Here is a 23,337-nt window from a genome sequence, read left to right on the forward strand (position 1 = left end):
CTGCCCCGTGGAGGTTGGCAGTGATGTCACTGACTGTTGTCTTTGGGTGTTTCTTCACAGCTCTCACGATGGTTCTGTCAGCAACTGCTGTTGGTACCCTTGGCCCACCTGTTCGATGTCTGTTTCTCAGTACACCAGTAGTTTATTTCTTTTTCAGGACATTCCAAATTGTTGTATTGGCTACGCCCAATTTTTTGCAATAGCTCTGATCGATTTTCCCTCTTCGCTCAGCTTCCAAATGGTTTGCTTTTCTCCCCTAGACAGCTCTCTGGTCTTGCTTAACAGCAAATGCAGTTTTCACAGGTGAAAGCCAAAACCAAGCATTATCTAATGTTTAAGCAATCAATCTAAAAGGCAACACCTGAGCAACTAGAAATACCCATCAGTCACATGTTCCAATACTTTTGCTCACTTGTAAAGTGGGTGGTTTCAAACAAAAGGTGCTCTGTCCTGAGTTGTTCAACACATCTAGATGTAAATACCATGAAATAAAAGCTGGAATTCTGAACTTTTGTCTCATATTCATCTTTTGATCTGAAACCCTTTAGTATACAACACAACAAAAACAAAGGAATTGACCTTGCCTTTCTAATACTTTTGGAGGGCACTGTAAGTATTGTCCGAATACACAAGCCATATTTTTGAATTTTTTTTTATTATCAAGTTCGGGTTCATAACATCATGTTATCAAACCATAGTCATGCTCATTCGTGTAGCATACACGTGAAGTCAGCTGACCTGTTTTCCAGTTTTGGTCACGTGTACTCCAGCACCTGTGACCCTGAACGGGTTGGGTTAGTTTTTTTTGTTTTTTGTTTTCCCCCCCAGCCAATTGGCATGTTTTTCAAATGCTGAATGTACACAGAAAACTACACACTACACAGATGTTTTCGTGATTAAATTTATGAGTACAAGTATCCCACTGGTGCTGTTGTCAATAGCATTATTTTCTTAGGACAGGTGTTTAATTAACTTAAAATATGCTCCAAAACTTGTCAGGCTGAAAATTGTGTGTTCAGTAGCTCTGGAGTAGGTTCAAGAATACTCTGTGTTTAACCTTAAACATTACTTATGCTGTCCAATAAACTTAAATTAGCCTATTTGAACCTTCACGCCTTCCGGCTGTTTGAGACATCACACTGCATCGCTTTAGGAGTGTTAACCTATCCCTCCTTTTGTCCATCCAAACATGTCATGCCAGTTTTAAATGCACACGTGACCCCCTGAAGCAGTAGCCGGATGGATGCTCACTGCACCTGAGGGCAATTTGGTCTCCTCTAAGCAAAGCATCAGTCCCGTTTGCAGCACTTTTCTCCTTTCTACATTTAAACAACAGTCAACTTGGAGCAAACCCTATAGTCTCTCCTGATATACACACTAGAGGCGGACATTTTTTCGGGATTCCCGCGAAATGGGAGTGAATTTCCCTATAATTCATGAGTTTGGGCAGGAGCGGGAGCAAACGTCAACAGGAGTGGTGAGAGCAGGAACAAAAGTCACCAGGGGTAGGGTGGAGTGGGAACTATTACAACATAGTCACCAGGTGTGGAAACCATGATTGGAGTGGAAACCATGGTTTTCATGGGATTCTGTTACATTTTGTCTCGGGATTGGGAGGAAAATGGGATCAAAATCTGTGTGTGGGGGGGAGCGGGAATCAAAATCTACTCCCGTGTCAGGCTCTAATACTCACATACGCTACATATATGCAGAAAGAGATGCGTATTGGAATGGATCATTGAATATCACACATTTAATAATGTAGTTTGCTGTCATGATGTATTTTGAGACTATTTTTAGGATGTACCATGGAGCTTAATTCATTCAGTCATCTTCTGTTCCGCTTATCCTCACCAGGGTCGTGGACGTGCTGGAGCCTATCCCAGCAATTTTCGGGCGAGGGCGGGCTACACCCTGATCCGGTCACCAGCCAATCGCAGGGTACATTGAAACAAACAACTATTCGCACGCACGTTCACACCTAAGGGCAATTTAGAGTCTTCAATCAACCTACCATGCATGTTTTTGGGATGTGGGAGGAAACCGGAGTGCCCGGAGAAAACCCACGCAGGCACGGGGAGAACATGCAAACTCCACACAGGCGGAGCCGGGATTTGATACCCCATGTCCTCAGAACTGTGAGGCAGATGTGCTAACCACTCGGCCGCTGGAGCTTAATTGGTTAAAAAGGAAAAAAAAGAAAAGCTAAGTGGGTTTCACCCAACCACTAAAAGACTTGACCTCTGACCCTGATTTAAACCACCCTGGTTTGTGAATTCCTTCAATTCTCACCCCTCAGTTCTCACTGACACACTATAATTCACTAAAGCATCTGGAGACTCCAGAGATTTTTATCCTTGTTTGTGGGTGTAGCAGAGTACTTCTCTTTACTAACATGACCAATCGGAATCAATTTATGGCCTTCATACTCATGTGTCTTTTACGAATTAAGTCTGACTGCAGTCCCACTTGGCAGATCATAAACCGCCCCAAGCAATGTTGTTTCAGGGGGAGAAGTATTAGCATGCTGAATGAATTCCTATATTTCGTCCCCCAGCTCTCCTCCATTTGTCAGCCCATGTTCCACGAGCATCATCCCCGCTGGGATTTTGTTTTCATTAAATAGATTATTGAAAGTAATCTGTGACATAATTTAACATGGACATTTACATGATGTCACAGTTTAACACACTAAGCCAGCAAAAAAAAAAAACGGCAGACTTGTTGTGTTTTGATAAGTCTAATTGAACCAATTAGCTTTGTGATTTTGTAGTATAGATTATCAGGCTACAGGAGTGTATTTTCTTAGTTATAGGCAGATTAATTTTATATTCCAGGTTTCACTTCTCAATCAAAATTATAACTAATTCCCTATATTTCGATTTACAAATGATATAATATGTCTGTCTGGTTAATAGAAAAAGGACATGATTCACATTTATAGTCTGTAACAAAGCAATTGCTTTTCATTTAGAATTGATAACTTTTGTCTTTGGCTACTGAGGGATTGGTTTTGTCTTTGCAGAATTTTGTAATTGATCTTAATCAAGGGTCTCAATTTATGGCTTGAGCACCTGCTCTCTATGAATATGCATCACAGTGGCGCGCCTTGCTTTCTTTCTCTCTTTTCATGTGTCCCACTCACTAACCTTTGAGCAGACAAAGGGCTTTGAGAGCAGCCCAGACTCATCCGCAACGTCTATTGTATGGCGAACAATATTGTTTCGGTCTGATGAGTCCTGCTGGGCCTGATGTTGTCATGTCAGGCAGCAGGTTGATGGATGCCTATTGCACAGCTGCTCATATAGTGTGGTTCAAGGATGACTTTGAAAAAGTGTTTAAAAAAAGAAGAAATTTAAAGGGAGGATAATGTGTCATTAGAGCTCAGGGGTTATCGTCAGACTTTGCTAAATAATGCCATGTTTCCACCAACATATACAGTACTATTTATCTTGGCATGGTTTGGAACAGTAAACACGAATCTTTCTTGCATTTCTTGGCGTGACATTATACCAACACTACATAGTGTAACCTGCCAATAAATCTAAGAAGAGGAATGTGACAATAAACGAAAGTGCTTCCAAATCCTCTGTCACCTTTTAGTATTAATGTCCTCCTATTTAACAGCAATGTGTATGGGCCCACCCTCCACTAGCGAACCATTCAGTACTAAAGTAGTTGGTACAGACCAACTACAATGCAAAAAGCAATACAGCCATAATGAGATGAACTGTAATGTTCAACCAGCTGACTCGTGCAAGAGTGCTGTTAGCTGCTCTAGCACTCGGCATTTGGTTAAAAAAAAAACATCAACCACCGCTGGTCCTGTGCTGAGCTCTGCTGTGGCCCTCTAAATCGGCCCAACTCAATTATGTGACCACAGTTATGTGAGCCATAGACAAATCGAAGCATGTGTGGCGTTTTAAACCACTGGCAGTCTTGAACGCATCTTCACCAGGGTACGGCTTAGTCACATTTCAAAAGCATCTCCCAAATTCCACTACCAGGCGATGTTTAGAGTCCTTTTCTTGGACAATTTGGTGCTTTTGGCCCCAAGAAACAAGTAGCTAAGCTGTTTCCTGTCAGTGTAGACTAACCTCACACAGACTGTGCCTCCCTAGTAGATGGCCACCTTGCCCTCCTACTTGGGTCATTGTGCTATTTCGGATCAGACAAGGGCTCCAGTCATCACGCCCTCCCCAGTGCCTGTAAGGCAGCGCTGCAGCCACTCCACGCCTGCTTGTCTCGCCCAGTCATCTCAGACGGCTATGGAAAACTGTCTTGGCGGCAGCAAGTCATGCATCCTTCTCCAATTCGAGCCAATGGAAAAGCAGGGTTTCTGTACCATTTATAGGAAAAACAACTGGCAGGAGTGGAGGCTCTTAATTGATGGAAGCTATAAAAAATTATTCCTTCTTTTTCTGAGAAAGTGCTTCTGTTCGCCTGCTTTCCTTGCCTGTGCGCCGTTACCAAGGGTTAACCCAGGAGGACTGTGATTCGCCTCTGCCTTGAAGCAGGGAGGGGGTTTCCACGTGTCTTCCAGTGTGCATGTGGTTGTGTGTGTGTGTGTGTGTGTGTGTCAGATGCAGCGTGTGTCTGTTGCTTTAAGACTCAACAAGCCTTCATGGGGAGAATCCACTTTGAGGTGACAGAACAGCAGAGAGATTTCGTCTTTGCAATCTCTACAAAGAGCTTTTAGATTAAAGGCCGGTGCAGCAGAGGTAAGGCATCTTATGGGCTCTTGTTTTATCTCCCTCTCCCTTTTGGTTCTCCTGGATGAAGAGGTGGCAGGGGTTGACAGGTTGCCTTTTAGGATCCTCTTATTGATATGTACAGGTGTTTGCATGTGCGAGTTACTGCACTGAGTCCAAATAAAACGATAAGAACACCACTTGTACTTTAGTGTAATTGTATATCTCTAGTGTGTTTTTTTGTACGGATGCGAAGCCTTCACTGAGTTGTCTTGCAAGCAAAGATAATGAATGGCCTTTCACAATTTTTTTTAATGTTATCAATTTTGTTGATGCGCATGCTCACGTTGTCGTGCTCTCTGTGGCCTGCTCACCTTCAGTTATAAGAGAAACAAACTTATGCAGTCGTAGCTAAGCGGCTGTGCTTTTATTTGAAAGTTTATTGATTTATTTTTTTAAATAACTTTCTTTTCCCCTCTCAATCAGTACTTAGACATTTTTTTAGATAGATGCTATTTCACTTTTGCACTGGACATGAGCCTTGCGCTGAGTCAAATTTATAATAAAGGATACTTAGCACTTTGGACTTTCGAGTGGTCCGACTGTATCCACCGCAAAATATTTTTCGAGTGATTCATACAATGGCAGTTGTCACCATGATGCGGTTTAAATTACGGAAAAGAGCAGGCCTACTGATTGGCACTTTCCTTCTTATTCACATTGTTGTTTTGTTGTACAAAAAGAATGGATGCTGTTTTGCGTAAGTTTGATTTTAAACTGCCAAAAGCTCTAAAGCACGTTACTGCTGTGTGAACTCACATGAGAGAAAGCGGTAAGAGGCTGTTCTGGCAGTCTGCGATTTGACAGGAAGAAACCAGTGCGACTGTGTAAACAGGCACTAGTAATAACAAATGACCTCAGTGTTTCACGTTCGCAGCATCGTTGACTCAAACGGCACAAGGCCTCAGCTGGTCGTTGTTTACTGTGTGAGTACTTAAGTCAGTCTCTGGTATGGTATGGTATCAGTTTGTCAGTCCCCAATATATGTGTAACACACACAGGGCCAAAATAGCCTTTTAAGAGGCCACTGTCACAAAAACAATACAAAAAACAAACCATAAAACAAAAAGATATCAGACATACATGCTCTTTGTTGTATTAAGCGGTTATATAGGCGGTCCCTCTACCAGTCGATCATAGATGATGCGGTCAAAGTCACTCCCGTTCAAAGTAAACTAGCAACTGTGGCGTCCAAAGTCGAATGAAACGCATACACAATATACATAAATACAGAATGCCTCCATTCTTCAGTCCCATCCAGCTCTGCATTACTCAACTCTACCTAGCCTTTTGGTAACGCTCCCCGTTCAGCTCAGTTCAGCTCGTTCAGCCCCCCGCCAAGCAACCAGTCGTAGGGGACCATTGTAGCTCACCAGCTCCGACATTTGTGCGGCTGTTGCAAACGTGCTGCCTATCAAGGCACTAAAACAACAAGCGGCGACAGTCGATCACTTCCGGCATTCCCCTCCCCAGAAATGGTACTGCTGCAAGCCTACTGCCGAGAGGGTGCAAGCGTCGGCATTCTCCTCCAATGAATGTCCCTCTGCCGCTGTAAACAGCCCACCATGGGTCCACACGAGGGACAACAAACACTAAATGGTTTTAAAAAATGACAAAAAACAACAAAACTCTTCTTTTGCACCATAAATAAACGATTTATACAATATTATAATTTCTGCCTTCATGATCTCTCTTGGAGCCCAATAAAGTATTGCAAGCTTCTTTTTCCCCCCAAGGCACTGCACTGATGTCGATTCTGAAAACTGCATGATGACATCGCTATGTGGCGCTCTGGGGTCAAGGGGATTGCCCTGCTTGCCAAGCTGCTGTGCCACTAGCTTTGCTGGTTCACTTTTCTTCAGGGTTAGATTCAAAGACAAAAACGATCAGAATTTTGTGTGTCTGTGTGTTTGTGTGTGTGTTGCCTTCCCATATCGCTATGTGGTGCTCTGGGGGCGAGGGGATTGCCCTGTTTGGCAAGCTGTTGTGCCACTAGCTTGCTGGTTCACTTTTCTTCAAGGTTAGATTCAATGACAAAAACGATCAGAATTTTGTGTGCGTGTGTGTTGTCTTTCCAGTTGCACAGAGGCTTCTTTTAAGGAAAAATCACTTCCTAAACCCAGTGTTTGTACCATTTGGAGGTGTGGCCCACTCCTCACTATTATCCCCAACTCCAGACCCAACACACAGTGCCAGACTAAACATGAAGCTTGCGTGGTAGTTATTCAAGGGCAGCGGGAGAAGAATGCCAGGTCACAGGGTGTGTCGAGGAGCGTCGGGGTTCCTTGACCCCTGAGCAGATGGCCTGTAGGCACTCCAGTGAGGAGAGCAGGGGGATGAAGGGGAAGAAGGAAGGAGGGAGGATTCAGACTCAATGCCATGGTTGCAGCTTAAAGGCAGACTTGTCTTGTATGCCCAAAAAGTTGCACAATAGTTGAAGTCATAGGAGAAGGTTTCTCTGTTGGCACGCCTTAAACTGCCTTTCGCTCTGCTCTGCCTGAATAAAGTTTGCAAAGAAAGTGTCAGTGGCAAACGAAAGAAACCTCTCCTTGTTGTTGGCAGCTGCTTTCTGCATCATTTACTCCCCCAAATCACTTTGTTACAAATTAGTTGTTATTTAAAAATCACTTGTCTCGATGAACTATTAAAGTATTATTTCACTGGGTATGGTAGCTCGGTGCGCACGCACATTTTTAATTTAGCCTATTTAAAATGTGAGAGACCCTATGCATGACAAAAAAAAAAATCGGTGTTCTTACTGCTCTTATGCAGTCAGGTCCATAAATATTGGGACATTGACACAGTTCTCATCTTTTTGGCTCTAAACAATTTGAAATGAAACAAACAAGATGTGCTTTAACTGCAGAGTTTGTTTTCATTTGAGCGTACTTACATCCAAATCATCAGATGAGCAGTGTAGTAATTACAACAGTTTGTATATGTGCCTCCCACGTTTTAAGGTAGTAAAAGTAATGGGACAAATTCACAATCATAAATCAAACTTTCAAATTTTAATACTTGGTTGCAAAATCCTTTGCATTCAATACAGCCTGAAGTCTGGAAGGCATAGATATCAGATGCTGGATTTAATCCCTGGTGATGCTTTGCCAGACCTCTATTGCAACTCTCTTCAGTTCATGCTTATTCTTGGGGCAGTTTTGTCTTCAGCAAGTAAAATGGATGCTCGATCAGATTCAGGTCAGGTGATTGACTTGGCCATTGCATAACATTCCGCTGCTTTGCCTTTCACAGTATCCTTCGGGTCATTGTCCATCTGCACTGTGAAACGCCGTTCTGCGTTCTGAAGCGTTTAGCTTAATACGAGCAGGTATTGAACACATTAACAGTAAGTAAACCAGCCCCATGTAATGAGCAAAATGGACCAAGGATGTATTATTTGGGACCCCCCCCCCCCCCCCTATTTACTAATGCAATGCGAAACATGTAAAACACAATAATAAAAATTGAGTTTTGTAAATACTTTGTGAACTACTCTTTTTTGCTCCTCACTTGCTCTGTGTTCTAAATGGAGTAAGCTAATAACTTGAATGGATTTCCAGTCGGTAAACTATTCAGTCGCACTTTGGCTTTAATATTATCAAATGTATGAGACAACTACTCTTCTTACAATTCAAACAGAGCGCAGTGGTACTTTCTGACCACCTGAATTGTTTCCTAGCTAGAAAAAAAAAAACATCAGCTCTTTCCTACCTGACAACATAAAGTTAGAGGGACGATTAAATGAGGAATGGTAATTGTAGTGTGTTGGTATAGAGTGGTTGAAGTAAAGAAATGTGCCATATCTCCTGGTTAAAGCAGGGTACATACACTGGAAAGCAGTGTATTGTTTTGTGCAGGTAGAGTGTTCAGAGCCCAGTTGGGGAGAGATGGAAGGGATTGGGAGGTGCAAACTATTTTTGAGTCAAGTGTGGGGTGCTGTATTTTTGTTTAAATATTATATTCCAACCAGGTACTGTATGGTTTTACACTTTTCTAGGTTTGTTTAAAAAAGACACAGTTGAGATTTATGTCTGGTCTCTCAAATTGTAGGGGTGCTGGGATTTATTTTAGGTGCTTCAGCACCTCCAAAAATGGGCTAGAAACGTTTGCCTGTGAGCCCATCCATATTTTTTCCTACAGAATTCTCATGAAATCATGTTGCCTTAATTAATCATCTGATCTGGCTAGAATAATGGCCCAAGTTTATATTAGGTTTAGTGGGTTCCATTCTGCAGCACGTTACTTCCGAGGGCTTGTTTCAAAATTAAACAAGGACTGCATAGTCTTCTTGTTTATTCTTTATATTATTTGAACCTTGAGCTCGATTTGCTTTGTACTGAAATTGCTTAAATCCCCTGGTAATTTTTCTGCAGATTCATGTATAGAAATATTCAATTTACTCAGCCACACTATTAAATCTGACCTTGTGGTCAAGGTGTATTTTAGCAGGAGCACATAAAACTCTTTATACTGCACATCACTTAATCCCGAAGGTTAAGACTTTTGACAGTGGTGAGCCTGCTTGGTAACCCTATAGGTGTGGTACGGTGCTGTGAAGGGTTAGAGAGTTAGCACTACTTGAAACACTTCTTAGAAGCATGAGGTAAGTTGTTGTATTAGACATACAACAGTCACAATGCTTGACCAAAGATGCTTTCAGCACTCCTCAGAGTGCTCGTGAGCCATTTCTGGTTTTGGTTCTTGCTTCTGAACAAATTTGGCAGTGGCAAGGAAAAAAAAAAACGAACGAGCCAGGATTCCGAGGTTTAAAAATAAACAGATGAGTAAACTGCAGCCAGCATTCAAAAACAGTTCCAGCTCTGAGCAAAGACATCATTTTGTATTGGGGAGGTGGAAATGTTTCCAGTATTTAGTTTGATTGGCTGATTCAGAAGCATTGGGGTGGAGAGAACTTTAAACTTGCTGTGCTTTAGCACACACACGACGGCATTATGTTACTCTACTGACACTTTAACTGCTTGGTTCAATGGCATCTATTTGAATTTCATGAGCTCTCATTCACCCTGTATAAATTGCACATTTTTTTATATTTGTATGAAACTTTTTCAACTCTGCAACTTTGGTGGCTGTACTTTTTGCAAACCTGCCAGTAACAAGCGTTAACCCCCTTTCACCAAAAGTAAGACACTTTTAAATTCCAGAGGAGCATTATTTCCCTTTTGATAACTTTATTCAACATGGGTAGAAACACATTTACCAAGTACTCTGCCAAATGTTGGGGGTTAGCACTTCTCTTTAATTGGCACAGATATTTTTTATAACTCATTCAATTACAGCGTCAATCAATGATATTTAAAACAATGTCTCTCTGTTTCAGATGAGAAGCTACAAAGGAAATGATTTACTTTGAGACATGATGTGGAGACATCTAGCACATAGGAGCTCCATTTTGAGACTTTGAGACAGGTGAGTCTGAGGGCATCATGTTGGGTGGGTTTGTTAAGCATTTTGCACTTTTCTCCAGTGTCTTTTTCATATCTACCAGTTAAAGGTGCAAAGTGAGAAGTATCTAATGCAGGGGTCACTAACACAGGACCACATGAGTAGCCTGTCTGTTCCGAAAACGGCTCACGAATGATGGGACATCGCAATTTCCTAGGAATGTTGTAGTCAACTTTGAAAATCTAAACACTTGCAGAGATTTATAGAAGTAAATTGTTGCAAATTGATATCGTCAGTTTCCTACCTTAAATAATTAATTATTGCGAAATCATGATGAATGTTCTTAATTATTAATAACACCACAATTCATGTAATTTGAGCAAATTTCAGAAGTGCGTAGCCCTCAGCATTAATCAACACCCAAGATGTAGCACTATTTAAACAGGTGGGTGACCTCTTAACTAAAGTATTAAGAAGTGTAAGTGGGTTGTTGCTAATAATAATTGTAATCCTCATTTAATATTTATCACATCATGGTAACATTGGCTTTGGGTCCTGCATTTTTTTAAAGGGAAGTGTTCAACATTTGGCAGATCTTTGATCTTAGATTTACAAAGCCAATAAACAAACAGGCAAAATCTTTGCTGAAACTATTATGTCATAAAGCAAACCACTGCCTTTGATTGACCATACCAATTATACCAGTATGTTGTGCGTTTATTGTATTAGACCAGTAATAAAGGCTGTTTGGGCACAGTGCACTGCCACGAATAGTTTTCTGGAGTAGCCTGGAAGTTGTCTTTCTCATTGTCTTGGACTCCGCCACACATAAAAGCCATGAGCCTTAAGCCTGTTCTTGTTACTTTTCTCTAGGATAATGTCATAAGATGAACAACACCCACAGAATGAGAGGGTGAGATCAAGCAGACTGAAATATATTTACCTGCCTCAATTTTTGAAACTGATTATTTAGATTTAATTGATTTTCAAGGTTTGCGGAAATGTTTTTTTTTTTTTTTTTTTTTTTTTTTTTTAATAATTTTGTGGCGCAAATGATCTGGCATTATGTCTTACAAGTATAATGTGGACACAATTCTTTTTCCATTTACATAATCTCAGTGATTTGATGTTAATTTATTTCCAGGCAGGGAGCAATGGGAAATTCTGAGAGCCAGTACAGCATCCAGAGCCTTAAAGCCACCAGCTTTGGTTTCTCGGGGACACAGAAACCATGCTCACTAAAGCTTGGCCCAGCCACAGATGACCCTCTGTCACCTCACGAGTGGTGGAAAAGTGCACCAGTGAGCTCCGGGTATAAGGCCAAATGTGTCAGCCGAGGTTGTCTTTCCCCTCCAAAGAGCCGACAACCTTACTCTGCCCGTCACAATGACTACATCTCCAGAGGAGTGAGGGGCAGCCAGAATGAGCACCGCTGGCATCGGTCGACTGGATGTGGTATACGCAAGCGGCATGTATCCGATGACTATGAAGATAATCCGTACGGTGCAGAGCTCAATGACTGTACTTTGAATGGTCAGAGAGACAAACAGCAGGTTTTAGAGAAACAGAGTAGCCCAAGAGTGGTGATCAAGAAGGATGGCAGTCTGAGAGTGGAATTCACCAACACCTCAGGCAGCGATTTCCTCCTGGATGAGGTTTCAAGTCCTGTACAACTCCTAAAATTCTCTGCTAATTTGGAGTCCCCCTCGACCCCTAGTTTGCCGGGCTCTGGCAGCAGCGAGCCCGATGGCCTCCGCAGTGGTCCTCCACCAGCCTCTACGTCCTCCACTGCCAGAACCAGTAAAGGAAGCTCTCTGAGCTCAGATGGTTCCTGGTATGATTCTCCTTGGGGGGCTAGCACAGAACTTTGTGAGCAGGACCAGTCCTGCTCTTCAAACAGTACACAAGTGCACTCCCCTATCCACAAACATGACCCTTTCACCGAACAGTCTTCCCCCATGTCCATTGTCAGCCTCTATAATGACTCTACAATAGCTGCTACCTTCCCCACAGCCAAGGACCTGTCCTCCCATTTAGAGTTGGCTCCAATTGGCCAACAGCCACATACAGCCTCCCTTGCATCAGTTTTAGATGTTCCCTTGAATGAGGAATGCCTTGAGGCCCGCCAGTATTCATCATACACCCTGCCCTGTCGAAGGCCCAAAGCTCACACCATGAGCGAGGGTCTGGATCAGTACCCCAACCATGAACAGCATCGGGAGGGGGCTGGATCAGAGTTTGGCTTCCACAAGAAGGCTTCCATAAAAAAACACATTCGACGTTTCAGTGACTGGACTGGCAGCCTCAGTCGTAAGAAGAGAAAGACCCAGGTAATTGCGGCTTTAATTATTTTCTTACTTGTGTGCTGTGTTTGTGTCTTAACAAGCATCATGGTTTATTGCTTATCAGAGGTCATCAATAACAGCTATGCAGTCTTGTCTTTGGGAACGGTAGCAGGTTTGGCATTAGCATCAGATCACAAAACCGGATGTAATCATACTCGGCACAAGATGGACTTTGTAACTGGCACTGATTAATTCTTATTTAATTGTGAGGATGGAGAAAGATTAAAATATGTTATTTAAATAAAATGGACAGATGCTTAATGGGATGATTTCTGAATTAGTTCACCTCAAATTTTATGACATAAATATTTGAGTGTTGCAAACACAGCATCCAGAGCGTCATTCATGGCTGCTGTAAAATGAAACTTGTTCCATACTTTTTCATGTCAGAGGAGATGTTGGAAATAAGTACTACTCTTCTGCCCGGCTTCTGTAAGTTTTTCAAAAGCAAATTGTATTTATACAAAACATTCAATCGTACTGACTTTGACACAAATTGTGTCTCCTTTTACTTAGTTTGGCCTTGCTTTGTAAAGGCTGTAACAGGTTTTTTGGGAAGCACAGAGAGTATAGTGTGAGACTTTGAGAGGCTCACCTACAGCAAAACCTAATCCTAGCTCAAGATTTAACCCCATCCCTCTGTTAAGGAATGACTTATGGTTGTTCTGCCTGTTATTTGGACCAGACTGGTCTTCCTTTGCATCCTGAAGAGAGGTCTGCTTATCGGGATTGATGTTCATTCATTTAGGTCTGAGAGCAAACTAAAACAAAATCGAACTGTGATTGTATATAGCTGACCTTTGCTGCTAAAATATAAAATTGTAAAGTTTTTTTTCTCCCCCTGGATGTTTTGTCATGGCATTTTTGCTTGACTCTGTAGGGACATAAGCAACTTCTACTCCGTATTAAGGCTGTCCCCCTCTAAATCCCCTTCTTACCAAACCATTCTAATGTATTGTCATGTGGTTGTACTTAACTCTTTATGAGAGCTGGATATCACACACTTGATTTACTTCAGCCTGTTTTTTTTTCTATGAAGTTGCTATCTTGCCTTCAGAAATCCTATTTGCTTTTAAATTAGGTTTGAGTACAGGTACCAAAAAAAACTTGATTTAGATATTCAACGGATTCCAAAGCTCCAGCCATCTCTAGCTTTTGGTTCCCTTCCAGCTTATCGTCCACCAGAGTTGTGCTGTGAGTTTAAAGGTCACATTGCGACCAAAGAACCTGCTTCAAATGAGAAACAGATGTGAGACTGACTCTTGGCTGTGTGCGCAGCCTACATGATGGGAAGCTGAAAAGTTCTTGTCTTCCCTTACAAATGTAGTGTGCACATATGCTACTAAATCTGCTCTCTGACCTTTCTGATGTCAGGCTGGGGAAGAGAAATAAGTGAAATCTGTTTAACTCAACAAAGCAATCACATTGACATTATTTTCCATTAAACTCTGTGATACACAAGAACCAATAAAGGCAGAGAATAAGCGTGGAGGCTCATAAGCCGTGCCTTCATGTTGAGAGGCACACACCTCACTCCAAACAGTTGCCTGTGCTACAATAGATGCAGCAATCTGTTCAAGTATAGGTTAGCTTCATTTGATTTGGAGAGTGCAATTCCATCAAGTCTTCATTTGTGGAATTGGGAAGCCACTCCAGGCTGTAAATGATGTGAAATTGTTTGAGCCCTCAGGGTTCTAACCTCCCCAGGTGCTGTCACAGGAAATTTGCCCCACTTTCCCAGCCGACCGCAAGATCAACCCACTGTATTGCAGACTTTGAAGTAGGTTTGAGTGATTAGACTAGATGTTTTCAAAAGTTCCTGTTCAACTTTGCAGTGCCTCCTGGCTAATGAAAAGTGCACAGCTTGGGTTGTTCCGTTTTAGACTCACAAGGCTTGGCATACGTACAGAGGTGTGTAATGCTCGGGGCTAACAAGGTGGCATTTTAGTAAAATTGTAGTTAACGAAAAATGAACCTGTGAACTTGGTTCTCTAATGGAATTGCATTAAAGAAACCGTTGGTAGTGGTCACTGTCTTATACGCCCATTTCACGTCTAGTTCATGCCTCTCACCTTTACATTACTTGTCCTATCAGGAGACCAGGCACAAGGACCTGAGCGACACCTTTGACAGCGGTGTTGATGGCCTGACTGTTGAAACCAGCTCCCCGTCTCAGGCATCAAGCCTCTTGTGGTTCCCAGGAGCCTCAAGAACCCAATCATCTGGGGCTATCCACCAATCAACTAATGACGCGCTCCGCCAGAACATTTATGAGAACTTCATGAGAGAGCTGGAGACAGGTAGTGGCCAGGGAGGACACGAGAGAAGAGACCCATCCACGGGCGAAGATGAGGGGGAGAGCAGCAGTGAGTCAGCTGAAGGGTCTCTGGAGCAGCTGGACCTGCTGTTTGAAAAGGAGCAAGGGGTGGTCAGACGGGCAGGGTGGCTTTCTTTCAAACCTTTAGTGACGCTGCAGAAGGACAGGAAGCTGGAGCTGGTGACACGTCGCAAATGGAAACAGTACTGGGTCACCTTAAAAGGTGTGCATATACATTTTGCTGATTTGTCTTAAATTTGTAATTTTCAGTACAGATTGTTCGGAGTTCATGTCAATAAAGGTGTAAAACGGGGTTCGCGCTGCCCGTTCACCAACTCGCCAATAGCTAATTAAAACAGGATGTGGCGAAGCAAATATTGCCCACGTTCGCCGCGCTGGCGAATCAAAAGACTTTCAAAAGTTAGCGGGCTCATTCTGCCGCGTGGGAACATTGTTAATGGTTTAATTTTTTCCCCCTGCTGCGTAAAACGCTTCAATCCGCCATCCAGCCACTGCTGGCTAAGCAGTCATGCTCACGGGCTTTCCCAGCTGTGAGAGACGGGTGCGCATGCAGAGTGGAGTCATCTCCATACCTCTCTCCTCATGCACGCACCATCTCTCTGCTCACGTGGCGAAATTGTAGTTTTCAAATAATATTGATTAGTCACGGGTATGTTGTGTGATTATGCAAGTGTATCAGTAAATGTAGACATTAGCTAATGTTAGCTAACTACGTTACCTGAATAACAATATGAAGTCACAGGTAATTGTTTTTAAGTACTGTAATTTCTCGTGTTTAATGCGCATTTCCCCCCCCCAAAAAAAATAATGATTTTTTTTTTTTTTGTCAAAAGTCAATAGTAGACATTATACATCGGTATAGGGGCAAATGGAAAAAAACATTTTATAAATGTATGCCACAATCTAGTAGTTATGAAAAAGCTGTACACTTTCATTCCAAAATGCCACCGCCACCTAGTGGTTATAAAAAAAAAAGTGTAGCCTACACTTTCATTCCAATATGACGGGGCGGGGGGATACGTATGACTGCATATATGTACAGTTGTGCTCATAAGTTTACATATCCTGGCAGAATTTGTGAAATATTATTATTTTTTTTTTTATGTGACAGGTAAAAAACAACCATCATTAATTTCTTTATGGTTATGTTTTGTTTAATGATGATGCTTTTCTGAAAAGCGTGACCGTTTAATTTGAATCCCATTACAATAAAATGTGTTTCGCCTGGTCCTTCATGTTTTCTTTAAAGAATTGTACCCATCTTTCATTCTGCCTGGATAATCAAACATAGGAGCACAACTGTGTTTTCTAATTTACTAAATAAAAGTAGGGCTGTGAATTTCAAAATAAGAGCAAGTAAATTATAAAGAGGATTTTCGTGTTCAAATAAAGCGCTTAACTTCTGAATAATTATTTGAAAAAACTAACAAAATACAGATAATACTTCGTTTTGATTGTATGGGTAGAAGCAAAAACATGAGATTTTTATACTGTTAAGTCACATTGGCTAAGAGGTTTCATGGCCTAGTGCCAACCCTGGTAAATGTGTAAATCATACTTTTTGGACAAATGGGATGTACCTATTCATCAATTGATTAATCAATCAGCTGATCTCCCCGAATTTTTTTTTTTTTTTGCGCAAGGCCTTTTCTGTTCCAGCATGATGCAGATCAAGTTCCATAGATGTATCGTTAGATGAGTTTGATGTGGATAAACTTTGAGCCCTGACCTGAAACCCAATCTGACACATTTGGAATGGACTAACTCTCTCATCCAACACCTGTGACCTCTTACCAATCCTGAACACACTGCAAAATCCTGTTTCTGTCTATTATCAGTTGCTATGCAATGGCCAGCTGTCGCAATAATATTGTTCCTTTGGTATCAGGACAGAATAGTATTGTCCCATTTTTATTTCTCTGCTTTTCATTGTTTGTTTATTTGATTAGTGCGATAAGAAGCCAGACCTGCATCACTCAGCCTCTGACAATATTGGCACTCCTCTCTTAGGCTGTACATTGCTATTCTATGAGACATACAGTAAAGGCTCACCAGACCAAGAGCTCTCACCTCGCTACTCTCTCTTGGCCGAAGACAGCATCGTCCAGGCTGTTCCAGAGCACCCTAAAAAGGAGAATGTCTTCTGCCTCAGCAACTCATACGGCGATATCTATCTCTTTCAGGTGAAGTCCATGATGGATATTATTATTATTATTGTGTATGCTATGAGCAGTGCCAGTCTAATGATAAAGTTGTGCATAAAATGTGACCAAAGTTGGCAGGTAAGAGGTCTGAAGAGCATATTTGCCAGTTGTGCTTACTGACCTACATATTAGTATTAGCAGCCACATGTAGCCCCCACCACTTATTAAAAGCTTGCCACACTGCGTTATGGCGCTCCTACCAAGTGTGCATTTAATAAAATGAGGAGCTTACATGCCCCGAAAGGCAAACGGCAAAGAAATCACCTCTTGAACATGAAGACACCAATGGGTTTATATCCTTTTAATTTTTCACATGGCCTGTTAAACATAGGTTATTCTTTCAACATGGGTTATTCGAAATATCCAGCGCCTGAAATAAGTGTTTAACACGTTACCATTTACTTACTTCACCCACTGTAAGCGCTTTGATGACAATGAAATAAGTAAAAGTAGGTTTGATTTAGGAGACGTTCACCACCACGGCTTTTTTTATGTGAATCAAGTGTCAAGTGAATCATGTTTGCATGTATTGATCCAGCAAAGCAATGCCTGTCATCGGATGTTCTTCTTCTGACAGATAAAATGATAGAAGAGCAATCCTGTCAGATTTATTAGGATAAATCCTATATTTAATAGGGATCATTTTGAATTCATCAACTTGAGCTTATTCTTGCCTCACTATGCAGGCCAGCAACCAGACTGACCTAGAGAACTGGGTGACAGCCATCCACTCGGCCAGTGCCTCACTGCTGGCCAAGCGCCAGGGAAAAGAGGATACAGTACGTCTGCTGCGGAGCCAGGTCCGTGGCCTGTTGCAGAAGATTGACATGGATGGGAAAATGAAGAAGATGGCTGAGCTTCAGCTGACTGTTGTCAGTGACCCCAAAAACCGCAAGGCCATTGAAAACCAGGTGAGCTGATGGGGTGATGTTTTTGATATTGATATTTGTAAAATTTGGAAGAAATCATGCTAGAAGCACTGAACAATTCCCTGGAGACTAACGTTTATTCATTTTAGACTCTGTTTGCGTGTATTTATGTGGCTTTTTTGCCAACCACATGCTGCGCTGTACTTTATTATGCTGATTTTTATGGCTGTGGTAACGATCTTATGCTTTTATTTTTGTGGGATAAATGACCGAAATGCATCAATCCCCAAATGCTTCACGAGGGGCCCAGGGGAACATCTTTCTCCCCAGCATCAGATATGGGATTCCAGATGTTTCCTGGGAATGGTCTCAACATTTATTATACTGCTATTCCGTAGCTAGGGGGCGAATCCCAAGCACCAAGGGATGTGCTGCAGTGTGCTATTCTTTAGCACAACTCATACCATTCTGGCACCCTATGTGGCCCTTGAATAACTGCAATGTTATCCTGTTTGTCCACCCATTTAGATTTTATTTTGTTTAATTTTAAAGTGGATTTGTGCTGTGCCAACTGCTCTTATCCGTGTACTTTAAAAGATGCACATAATGTACTCAAAAGTAAAGCACCGATAGGTGTTTGAGCATATTTTTTGTATTATTGGGCCTCATTCAGTAATTGTGCGTATACATAAATGTGTGCTTAAATCGTGTATACGCACGTTTGACGCACAAATCTGTCATTCATCAGTACTACTCTGCCAGCAAATTTAGCTGCTCAGACCATGCGTACACACAAATAATGAAGAATCAGCTTTTGAAAAAACGTCAACCACGCGTCTTTCACCCAAGATCTACAAAGTATTGAAACTACAGCAATTTATAAAAACAATCATAAATTTAACGATAATAACCTAAACCCGGAAATTGCTAATGAGTCTTGTCCTACGTAACCGTGAAAAGGACACTTCTCATCACTTTTACTCTTGTTCCGTTCAAGTGCTTGTGTGCTGCATATACTGTATGTATGTAAATGTTCAGTGCCACCAGAAAGTATTCACACCCCTTCACGTTTTCCACATTTTGCTGTGTTAGACTTATTCTAATGCTAATTTAAGTAATTTTCTTTAAAAAAAAAAAAAAAAAAAACTACATAAAATTTCCCATTAATGGCAAAGTAAAAACATATTTTCAGACATTTGTGTAAATTTATAAAAAAATGTAAAAAATTGGTAGATAAGTATTCACACCCTTTGCTATGACACTCAAACTTAAGATCAGGTGCATCTGATTTCCACTGATCATCCTTGAGATGCTTCTACAACTTGAAGGGAGTCCACCTGTGGTAAATTCAGTTGACTGAACATCATTTGGAATGGCACACACCTGTCTTTATAAGGTCTCACATCAGAGCAGAAAACAAGCAATGAAGTCTAAGGAATTGTCTGCAGACCTCCGAGACCAGATTGTGTCAAGGCACAAATGTGTCAAGGCACAAATCATATTTAAAAAAACCCATTTATTTTTTTTAAAGAAAACTATACTCAAATCAGCTTCACAATAAGTCTAACAGACTTTGCAGAATTTCTGGTTGAAAAGTCTCAGGTTCATAAAAGACACTTGCGTCCCACCCCGCTACTTCCCCTATCGTAAAGAAGGCTATGAGAGTGAATGCGCCTGATTGGGACAATGCCATGGGGTCCATTATTGTAAATGAAGTCACAGTGCAGGCGAGACCTATTAAAAGTCAGTTGCTGTAGTGGGTTGTTTTGCCGAAGTGTTCTCATTAAAATGAGTTTCAAGCCAACAAAACGAGCACTTCTCCGCTCTTATATGGGGCAAAGAGAAATGGGGGAGGCAACTGTAAATTGTGGGGGTTAACGGCCGGTATGCAGCATCACCATTCCTCAAGACTTGGCATTAAAATGGGTTTTTACTGCAAATGTCTGCACTTCTCTGCTAGATATTGACCTTCGTATTTATGCACTTAGCCTCCACCAACATGTGCAAGCAATCGCAGCTTGATAGGGGCACTTTTCTGACCCTTACTCCCCCTCTGACGATCCCTTTTCCCGCTTTTCCCTTCTGTCCTCACCTCCCCATAATATCCATTCCTAGCCACCACACAACAACTGGACTTTAGTTTCTACACAAAATGTTCCCACACTCTCGCCCTTTAGATTCAGCAGTGGGAGCAAAATCTGGAGAGGTTCAACTTGGATCTTTTTAGGATGCGGTGTTACCTGGCCAGTCTTCAGGGCGGTGAGCTACCCAACCCAAAGAGCCTGTTAGCAATCGCTAGCCGCCCTACCAAAACTACCCTGGGCCGTCTCGGGATCTTCTCTGTTTCATCCTTTCATGCACTGGTGAGAAAGCAAAGGACGGGGGCCAAGAGGGGGGCATAGTGAATGACTGTTTAGATACTTTTCACATTCCTTTGATTGTAATTAACATCATGTCTAGCAGCAATCATGAACACCATTTTATCATTTAGAACCTCTTGCAAATGTGCCGATGTTATGGAAACCTGAAATCTTTAGAGGATGTGATTACAGGTATTTTTAGAGTTGGATGATTATAGTCCTCATATTGGTCTTTTGTTCAGATTTGTTCCAGAGATGAGGCTACACTGCGCAGACGCTCATTGTCACGAACCTTCCGAAAGCACAAGCGAGGCCTTTTCTCTTCCCTCAAAGGCCTTGACACCTTGACGAAGAAGAGCAAAAGGGTCTCTGCATCACAGGTATGGCTAAACAAAATATTGGCATTTTTTGAAAAGATGTCAGGTCAATACATTCATTGATATTAATGTGAGACAATGATAACCCGCTGTAGGACATTAAAGAGGGTATATGCATATGATAAAATGGTGAACATTTAAACCAAAGAATCCAGCACACCGTCCATCTCTTAAACTTGCTGTATAATACATCTTTCAGTCCTTAAAAGTTTAGTAGCAAAATTTAATTAAAAAGTCCATCAAACTGTTAAAAGTTTAAAAAATGCAGTGAGTGTTCTTTATTTATGATAATGTTTTTAGTGTGATAACTGAAAGTGACACATTTAATATTAGAGCAGTTAAAATATTCATTATCCTGAAAAGATGGGTTTTAAAGATGATCAAGTACCCTAAATTTTCTGTGATATTTATAATGCAGGTAGATTAAAAATGCAGTGTTAATGTTGTCTCCCTGTGGTCAAATTCATTGCAGCCGTTACACCCTAAATTAAAAAAAAAAAAAAAAAATAAAAATAAAAAATAAATAAAGTAGTAGTAGTTGTTAGCCAGGCAGTGTTCTGAACTCACTCAATTTGAGAAAGAGATGATTAAAAAAAAACCACGAGAATTGAGTCAAGATATTATGTGGATATTTGTGTTCATGCTGTGTGTTGGCGGTCTGACAGCACCCACTCTACCTTGAAATGACTTCAAATCATCTCCCCTAAAGCACAGAATAGCAGGATTTTAGCACAGTATGCAGTATTCACGTATATTTTTTTATATTTGTTTCTGTCATCACCACCACACTGCACTGTGTGATGACGTGATGGTAATGACATTTTCAAGTTTTTAGCTAACCGTACTATGCTGGTAGAGTTAGCTAATTTGTTTTCTTTTAGCTAGCTAGTCCTGTACAACATTTTTATGATTAAGTTTTTACAGGAAAATCTTTAAACATATTAACACTACAAGTTGTTTGGTAATGACATGCAATAAAAATATTATGTGACTTAAGGATACAAATCAGGAGAAAACCTACTCTTCCAGTTATCAAAATGTCTGACTGCTCTCTGCCCAAGCATGTGCTTGAGTGACAAGACAAAATGACACTGAAAATTAAAGAATCAGATTTTAACTAAACTTTAAAATGAAAATGGTCAATGTGGCGGTAATGACAGCAAGTTTTAGGGACAGACATATTTTAGTAAAAATAAATGTTTTGTATATATGATGAGAAATAATTAATTATATTATATTTTAAGGAGTTTATGGTAAAAGGAAGGTGTCAGGTGTGTTATGTGACAGAAGAGTCTCTGCTAGGATGAAGGGCAAAGTTTATAAAACAGTGGTGAGGCCAGCCATGATGTATGGATTAGAGACAGTGGCACTGAAGAGAAAACAGGAAGCAGAGCTGGAGGTGGCGGAAATGAAGATGTTGAGGTTCGCTCTCGGAGTGACCAGGTTGGATAAAATTAGAAATGAGCTCATCAGAGGGACAGCCAAGGTTCGATGTTTTGGAGACAAAGTTAGAGAGAGCAGACTTCAATGGTTTGGACACGTCCAGAGGAGAGAGAGTGAGTATATTGGTAGAAGGATGATGATGATGGAGCTGCCAGGCAAGAGAGCTAGAGGAAGACCAAAGAGAAGGTTGATGGATGTCGTGAGGGAAGACATGATGGCAGCTGGTGTTCGAGAGGAGGATGCAGGAGATAGGCTCTCATGGAAAAGGATGACGCGCTGTGGCGACCCCTAACGGGACAAGCCGAAAGGAAAAGAAGAAGAAGAAGATGGTAAAAGTTACACCATTTTAGCATTTTTTTTTTTATTTTTTTTTGTTTTTGTAGAAAGATAGAGCTCCATATATCCAAACCCTGTGCTAGGGACAGGGTGAAAACTGCAAAATACCACCATAAAACCACTCAAAAAAAAAAATCTAAATATACTAATATTAACATGAATTTTAGATAACACTTATAATTAGCCACGCCCACTGCTGATTATTGAAAAAATCTATTTAAATATATTCTTAAAATTTTACATTAAGGACACAAAAAGGCCCATAATCAAATAAACACCCATATATATATATATATATATATATATATATATATATATATATATATATATATATATATACACACACACAGACACAGGGCACTGCCATTACGCTAGTGAAAACCAACACCCCCCCCGTTACTATGACTGTCAGGTCCCCGACTGGGAGTAATTGGCCCTACCCCGTGTGGAGTTAGGGCTACCAGGCACTGCTGCCTACCAGCCAACCCCCCAACCAAGACCCAGCGCCCAGCAGAGATGGGTGTATGTGGCGCGTTCAAAGTCCAACACCCCCAGACCCTACCCTAGCCCCCAAGAAACCCCTAGACCAGGCAGGGATGAAAACCACCACCGCTCCAGGACCCGTGGAACATGGGCGAGTCTACAGTAACCTCTTGACTGTTACAAAACGTTCTCCGTCCCATTTCGCTCTGCTCTTATCCCACCACCTGCTCTGTAATATTAGTGTTTGACCATTATTTGTCAGTAATGAGGTGTGTGTGTGTACTTTGTAATTTGTGTTGAGGAGCTCCAGCCGGCCACTCTAATGAGACACAGTTAGCATTACGCGGTGCAGGAGGCAGAGTTGGCGCTGCAGCATAAACATAAATGATGAATAGCCATATGTGGTAGAAGGCATTCCCCAGTCTTCA

The 23,337-nt window shown here is 41.4% G+C and overlaps 1 protein-coding gene across 13 annotated transcripts in view; it reads left to right on the forward strand.

The window, feature by feature from the left end:
* tiam2a (TIAM Rac1 associated GEF 2a) overlaps nucleotides 1–23,337 on the forward strand; it is an 84,523-nt gene that overhangs the window by 14,929 nt on the left and 46,257 nt on the right. For 7 of the 13 annotated variants that reach the window (XR_009791364.1, XR_009791365.1, XR_009791363.1 and 4 more), the window contains exons 2-10: nucleotides 10,090–10,178; nucleotides 11,028–11,067; nucleotides 11,299–12,484; nucleotides 14,190–14,279; nucleotides 14,595–15,039; nucleotides 16,848–17,020; nucleotides 17,728–17,952; nucleotides 20,088–20,273; nucleotides 20,513–20,650. Coding sequence is in view for 10 of the 13 variants with exons in the window: in XM_061794282.1 (XP_061650266.1) it covers nucleotides 11,042–11,067; nucleotides 11,299–12,484; nucleotides 14,190–14,279; nucleotides 14,595–15,039; nucleotides 16,848–17,020; nucleotides 17,728–17,952; nucleotides 20,088–20,273; nucleotides 20,513–20,650 (2,469 nt within the window). In the remaining 3 variants the exon portion in view is untranslated. Of the gene's footprint in view, nucleotides 1–1,857; nucleotides 1,942–4,514; nucleotides 4,722–10,089; nucleotides 10,179–11,027; nucleotides 11,068–11,298; nucleotides 12,485–14,189; nucleotides 14,280–14,594; nucleotides 15,040–16,847; nucleotides 17,021–17,727; nucleotides 17,953–20,087; nucleotides 20,274–20,512; nucleotides 20,651–23,337 lie in introns of those variants that run through there. The other 6 variants (XM_061794276.1, XM_061794277.1, XM_061794279.1 and 3 more) reach the window with 6 other exon arrangements.

Source organism: Phyllopteryx taeniolatus, chromosome 13, assembly GCF_024500385.1.
Source record: "Phyllopteryx taeniolatus isolate TA_2022b chromosome 13, UOR_Ptae_1.2, whole genome shotgun sequence".
In the NCBI taxonomy this organism is placed as follows: Eukaryota; Metazoa; Chordata; class Actinopteri; order Syngnathiformes; family Syngnathidae; genus Phyllopteryx; species Phyllopteryx taeniolatus.